The following is a 7,434-nucleotide window of genomic DNA, read 5'->3' on the forward strand; positions in this document are numbered from 1 at the left end:
AAAAAAAAAAAAAACCAACTAACCAAATAAACAAACAAAAACAAACAAACCAGGATTTCTCTCTATAGCTCTGGCTGTCCTGGAACTCGCTTTATAGACCTCAAATTTAAAGATCTACCTGTCTCTGCCTTGGCCTCCCAAGTGCTAGGATTAAGGCATGCATCATCACCTGGCTTGGTGTAGATAATTTCTGTACCTTTAATCATTAAATGGTCACTTTACTAGAGAACACTGGCCACTGAATGGTCTCTATCTTCCCTTCCCTCTCAGGACTTGTTACAGAACTGCAACTGCTTACCTTATTTTAGAGCCTCTGCATAATTTACTGCTCAGTAGCTGCTACTACAGCAGCACCACAAACATCTGAGATATTTTCTGTGCCTGTCATTTCAAGCAAAATCTTTGATTGATAGTCCTAACATGAAACTATTCATTTTGAGACTAGTCTTGCGTTCAGTAGTTCCTACGTACCAAAAATAAGTATCACTTGTTTATGGTTATTGCATTAGAAAAACACAGTATTTTAAATACAACTGTAATTCTACAGCAAATTATGTAACAGGATAACACTCTATTATTATTAAATAATAATAATAAACCACTTAGTAGGAATCTCAGGTAATAATTTTTACTTGATTTTGTTTTGCTCAAAACTTAAAACATATGTATCCCAATATATTTGCAAATCAAAGCCAAAACTGAAGCAAAGCCAATGGATCTTTTTTCCTTTTAAGACTTTATTCTTCCCATTTAAAGCAAATGGGAATTAAAAGAATTATCAATAGTTTGTTTTTGAAACAGGGTTTCTCTACATCCTGGCTGTCCTAGAACTCCCTGTGGAGAGCAGGCTGACCTCAGATTGATAAGATCCACCTGCCTCTGATGTCCAAGAGCTAGAACATGTCTGGCAACAGTTCAGTGCATGGCTGTTTTGCCTGCGTCCAAGTCTGTGGTTCACCAGTGGCTGGTGCCCTTGGAGGCCACAAGAGGGCTTAGAGTCCCCTGGGATGGAATCACAGATGATTCATGGATGAATCCAGTATAGCATCATCTGATGGGTGCTGTGAACTGACCCTGGATCCTCTGGGAAAGCAACAAGTGCTCTTAGCTGCTGAATTGCCTTTCTAGCCCCCAACAGTTTTATAGCAGAGAATAAATGACATTTCCTGTGTTCTTTAAACCTCCACACCCCTAGCACTGACCTTCCTGGAGTTTATTCATTCTCCTGTGCTCAGAACAAAAAGTCCTTTTTTACTATAAAAAAGAAAACTACTTAGTAGGAAAGAAATTAGGATAAATATATCAGGCAATCTATCCAAGCACGTTTAGTAAGATATTTGTGCTAGTTAGTGTTGTCAGTGTGCTACCCAGAAGGAAGGAATCTCAGCTGAGGAACTGCCCCTCTTCAACTGCTGTAGATACAGCTGAAGCATTTTCTTGGTTGCTGATTATGGGGAGGGGTTGAGCCCACTGCAGACTGTATGCCCCGGGCAGGTGGTCCAGGGTTGTATAAGAAGGGTGGTACTTCAGTTCATGCACTGACTTCTCTCGGAGAATTATGAATCGGGGCAAATAAAGCACACAGACTTTCTCTCATCTTGGTTTTGGTCAGTGTTTGTTACAGCGACAGGAGACGAGGCCAGTACCCTAGCAGTAATTTTCACAGATAGTTAAGAGAGCTTTTTAATGTGGGTGTTTCATAAAACTAAAACACTATTTTTATTCAAATAGAAACGCTAGCATATTTTCTGTTGGCTTTTTGCAGCCACACCTTGAATGAGAATCTTCTACTACACACCACCTTTCAGGATGCATTTACTTCAAATCCTGCTTCGTTAATAGTCTTCAGCTTAAGCCAAGTAACTAATCTCACACTGTAAGTTTTATAGATCAACAAGAAAAGTAAACCTGGGTCTAGAAATTGTTATTACTAAGTCATCTTAAATAAGGATAGATTTTAAGTTTAAATACATGGCTGTCCTGGAACTCACTCCATAGGCCACGCTGGCCCTGAACTCACAGAGATCTGCTTGTCTCTGCCTCCTGAGTGCTGGCATTAAAGGCGTGTGCCACCATCACTTTTTATAATCAATCTTATTGTTGCAAATCTGTTAAGCCAAGTGGTGGCAGTGCACATCCTTAATCCTAGCACCCGGGAGGTAGAGACAGGTGGATCTCTGTGAGTTCAGAACCAGCCTGGTCTACAAGAGCTAGTTCCAGGATAAGTTCTAAAGCTACAGAGAAACCCTGTCTTGAAAAACAAAATTTTTGTTTTTCTTTGCTATTATAACAAACACAAACATGACTTTCAGCATTAATTCCAAGCTGTTTGGTGCCAAATGAAGTTAGCTTGCTTGTCCATTACGTCTTATAGTAATACCTACAAGATGCACGGAAGAAGGTAGCTTTTAAAGCCCCAACAGCCTGAGAAGGCACCAGCAGAAAAGGGCAGGAAGTTTCTGACCTTCAAGCTCAACTGACCTGGTTGTTAGCCTGCTGATCTATTGATCACACAGTTCCCAGGGAAGAAACCATTTCACCTGTCCTTACTCAAAGAGGTCCCTCCTGGCTGGGCTCCAAGACAGCAGGAACTCACAAATCTCTCTCAGAAGTGTGTTTCCTGAATGGAATCGGGTCCTGTAGCCGAGTAAGCAGTAAGTTGAATGATCTTAAGAGATTAGAGACCTACCAAAGCAAAGCTGCTTTTCCAAATATGCCAATCAAATGTTAAGAATCTCTACGGAAGACATGGCATGTCACCCTTGTACGTGTTCAGAACAAGGGCACTTCACTACAGCCACAGAAGAATGCCTCGAATGGGGAAGGTGGCACTAACTTGGAGGAAAGAGGAAATCTAAGTTTGCAATGAGTAATTTGGCAGGAGCAAAGATGTAAATCATGAAAGAGACGACATCATGTTATAGCTACAAAACTGAAAGGTAGAAACGGGGGCTCCAGGGCAAGGTCAGACTACGAGGTGAACAAGCTGTCTTAAACAGTACTTTTTTGGAGCTGGGCAAGTGGCAAAGGTTCAAAGCCAGCCTGGACTACATAAAAAAAAAAAAAACAAAAAAAAAACAAAAAAAAACCCTCTCTTAAAACACCCCTCACACAAACACACAAGTACGTCTTGGTTGTAAGGACAAGGTTTTGGAAGTGTCATTTCATTTTTATTACTGCACTCTCTTTTATTCAATCCCAGAGACAAGGAGGACTGAGGGGACCCACAATCACAATCCTCTCTGCCCTGCTCCTTCCATCTGCTGTGGCAAACAGGGACCAAAGAGATACGGTCAGGCATAAGCTCAGGGAAGAGCACGGCTCATCAGTAAGAAGGAAGGGGACGCGAAGGGCTTTCTGCACCACTCACTATAAATGTAGGTAGTTCTTACACAAGCAGAATGCACAGTCCTACATCTAAGTGACCCTTGGCTGTCTTCCTGACATTTTCTTTTTTAAAATGATATTTACTAATTTATCTTTATATCTGTGGGGTAGGGGAGGTGGGAGGTGCACGCCATGGCATGCCTGCAGAGTCAGGGAACAGAGTTAGAGAGATAATTCTCTTCTGCCACGTGAGCCCTGGGGATCACACTCCAGTAGTCAAGCTTGGAGGCAAGCATCTGTTGAGCCATCCTGCCTGCCTTTTCTTGATGTTTTTGGAAAGTTTGTTCAAAACATTTTTTAAAAAGCATCCTTTAAAAATACAATTCCTAGCTGAGCAGAGATGGTGTACACATTTATTCCCAGCACGTGGGAGGCAGAGGCAAGAGAATCTCTGAGTTCAAGGCCAGCCTGGGCTACAGGGCAAGCTCCAGGGCAGCCAGGGCTACACAGACAAACCCTATCTCAAAAACCCAAAAATAGCCGGGTGGTGGCGGCATATGCCTTTAATCCCAGCACTCAGGAGGCAGAGGCAGGCGGATCTCTGTAAGTTCGAGGCCAGCCTGGTCTAGAAGTGCTAGTTCCAGGACAGGAACCAAAAAGCTACGGAGAAACCCTGTCTCGAAAATCAAAATAAATAAATAAATAAAATATAAATAAAAAATACAATTACTCAGAAAAGAGCTAAGTTTAAACACATAATACCTTAATAACTAATTAAAATGGCTTTAATACAACAGCATAAATTTCTCCCCAAAGAAGATTCCATGATCAAACACGTCCCCTTTTAGTTCACAATGCAGATTAGAATTCAGAAAGCACCAGTGGTGGTGCACATCTTTAATCCCAGCACTCAGGAGGCAGAGGCAGGCGGATCTCTGTGAGTTCTGGCCAGCCTGGTCTACAGAGTAAGTTCCAGGACAGGCTCCAAAGCCACACAGAGAAACCCTGTCCTGAAAATCAAATAGATAGATAGATAGATAGATATCAGGAAACACTGTGGTTCAAGGTTAAACATTTTTTAAGAAGTGTTTTCTGGAGTCTGGGAAGATGGATCAATGGGCAAGAGTGCTTTCTCTGCAACACTGGGACCTGAGTTTGAATCTCAGCACACACACAAGAGACTCAGCATGGCTGAACATGTGTGTAACTGCATTTAGGTGCAGGACTGAAGAAGGTGAATGCTGAGAGCTGGCTGCCCAGACACCTAGTAGAAAATGAAAACTCGCAGAACAGTGAGAGTCACAGAGGATGACACAGTGCCCTGTTCTGGACACTGGAGCACATGCATACCCGTGGGTCCACACAGTCACATGTGTGCACCACACTCTCCCTCCACACACACACATGAACTATTCTCAAGACTTGAGAGATGGCTCAGGGAGTAGTCCAGACAAAGTCAGGCACATGGTAGCAGCTTTCTATAATCCTAGTGTTGCTATGGTAACATGGCAGAGACAAGACAATTCCTGGAGGCTCCTGGAACAGCTGCAGGTATATTGCAGGGGCAAACAGGAGACCAGTTTTGCTAAGGTGGAAGAGACTACCAACTCTCTGACCTCCATCCATGCATGCATACAAAGTATTTTCAAATCTTTACCAAACCTGCTTTTTTTCCCAACAGAATACAAACTGGTGCATTTTAAGAAATGAGTACAGAACACAACTGGAAAAACACAAGACCAAAAGTAAATAAATGATTAATAGGGCACTGAAGAGATTATTAGGGTAAGAGAGATAAGAAAGATGAAAAATTCAAAAAACAGATATTCTCTACCTTACGTGTTCTGGTTTGTTTTTTGTTTCAAAATAAGGTCATGCTTGTAGCCAGGCTGGCTTGAAAACTGGTGATCCTCTTGCCTCAGCCTCCCAAGTGCTATGATTACAGGGTGGCTAAACATACCTGGCTTTCTACTTTACAGTTTTAATCTAGCAGTATGTCATTTATCATATTGTTGGCTCAACAGACTGGCCCTACTCTATAATTATTTGCCTCTTCGAAAAAAAAAAAATGATTCCCATTAGGCCCATTTCTAGAGCACTGTGAGTTCTACCACTCAATCCCATACTATGGCCAAAAGAAACTGAACAAAGCAGAAAGTTAGATACACTATAGGACTTTTAGGCTATCCCCATACGTAGATAGAAGGGAATTAAAGAAGCTCGTGAATGGCTGGCCATATTTATAAATGAACACCGTGCTAATGATGTGTAAATGCAACTCCTCTTACCAGCTCTGCAACTCAGCAAACACTTGCTTCATTTTCTTGATGGATGCATCCATCTCTTCTTTAACTACGACTCGGTACCGCGCAAGAGACACGGTGCACCGCTGGAGGTCTTTCACAGATTTCTCAATGTTAGAACCTTGGAGGGAAAAAACAAGCCATTACTTTAAAAAGAAACATGCAAATTAAAAGTTGGATCTGAATGTGTTAAGTCAAACATCATCATATGGACTAAGACCCAAATGACCACCTTCTCCAATTCCAACAAAAGAAACTCTTTTTTTCTTTTTTTTTGGTTTTTTTAAGACAAGGTTTCTCTATGTGGCTTTAGGAGCCTATCCTGGAACTCGCTCTATAGACCAGGCTGGCTCCGAACTCACAGAGATCTGCCTGCTTCTGCTTCCTACGTGCTAAGATTAAAGGCATGTGCCACCATTACCCAACAAAGATGCACATTTTTGTTTTCCCTGTCTCTCATTTCTGTTTTCTAAGATCAAGTCTCTGTAATCATGGTTGGCATTGGAACTCATATATGTATACCAGGTCAGCCTTGAACTTGACATGATCCTCCCGCTTCTTCCTCCTGAGAGCTGGGATTAGACAGCAACTATCAATAGTTGTGTATGTATGTGTACAATATGGGCCTACACACACTTTTAATTTTACATGTATGTGCATGCAGAGGTATGTGCCAGAGATCAATCACGAGTTTCATTTCTCAGGAGTCACCCACCTTTTTTATTTTTATGTTTTAAGATTTACTTTTTTATTTTATGTATGAGTTTTCAGCCTGCATATATATGCGCTTACCCAACTTATAATAAACAGTGGGATGGAAGCAATGAAAAAAATGTGTTCACCATGTGTGAGCTATAATGTGGGTCATGTGGGTTCTGGAAACTGAACCCTGATCCTCTGCTAAAGCAACTTAACTGCTTTAACTGAGCCATCTCTCTAGCCCCCTTCCTTGCTTTTTGAGAATCTCTCACTGGGACCTAGGGCTCACCAACAGGGAAGGCTGGTTGGCCCAGAGACTCTTCTGTCTCCACAGCACAGGGCTTTTCATGCACCTGGCCACGCCTGGCTTTTCTATGCTGGGCTCCACACTCAGGTCCTCATTCTTGCACAGCAGACACTCTGCTGACTGAGCCATCTCCCCAGTAGCTACATTTCCAATTGCATCAATTTTTTGATGGACTCTTAGTATACTATCCAGGCTAAACATAAACTCCTCAGTCTCTAGAGCAGCTGGAACTAAAGCCTTTGCCAGTGAATCCTGTTGCAGGGAGCCACTTGTTGCTTCCTGGCTGCTCAGCAGCTCAGCCCCGAAATAATCACCGGGAACTATATTATTTAAAATCAATGCTTGCCCCATTAGCTCTAGCTTCTGTTTTTAAAATATTTATTTATTTATTATGTATACAATATTCTGTCTGTGTGTATGCCTGCTGACTAGAAGAGGGCACCAGACCTCTTTACATCATTACAGATGGTTGTGAGCCACCATGTGGTTGCTGGGAATTGAACTCAGAATCTTTGGAAGAGCAGGCAATGCTCCTAACCTCTCAGCCATCTCTCCAGCCCTCTAGCTCTAGCTTCTTATTTGATAACTCTTACATCTTAATTTAACCCTTCTCCATTAATCTTGCATCACCATGAGGTCATGGCCCACAAGCAAAGTTTCAGCGTGTCTGTCTCTGGCAGCGGTTCCATGACTTTTCTCTGACTCCTCCTTCTTTCTTCCAGTATTTAGTTTTCCCCGCCTAGCTAAATTCTGCCCTCCTATAGGTCCAAAGTAATTTCTTTTTTTTTTTTTTTTTTT

General features: G+C 42.1%; 1 protein-coding gene across 1 annotated transcript in view; it reads right to left on the bottom strand.

The window, feature by feature from the left end:
* Positions 1-7,434, bottom strand: part of Spats2 (spermatogenesis associated serine rich 2) — a 69,003-nt gene that overhangs the window by 22,289 nt on the left and 39,280 nt on the right. Inside the window, exon 8 of the mRNA XM_005353931.2 lies at positions 5,616-5,751. Coding sequence (XP_005353988.1) covers positions 5,616-5,751 — 136 coding nt within the window. The remainder of the gene's footprint in view (positions 1-5,615; positions 5,752-7,434) is intronic.

The sequence above is a fragment of the Microtus ochrogaster genome, chromosome 15 (assembly GCF_000317375.1).
Source record: "Microtus ochrogaster isolate Prairie Vole_2 chromosome 15, MicOch1.0, whole genome shotgun sequence".
Lineage (NCBI taxonomy): Eukaryota > Metazoa > Chordata > Mammalia > Rodentia > Cricetidae > Microtus > Microtus ochrogaster.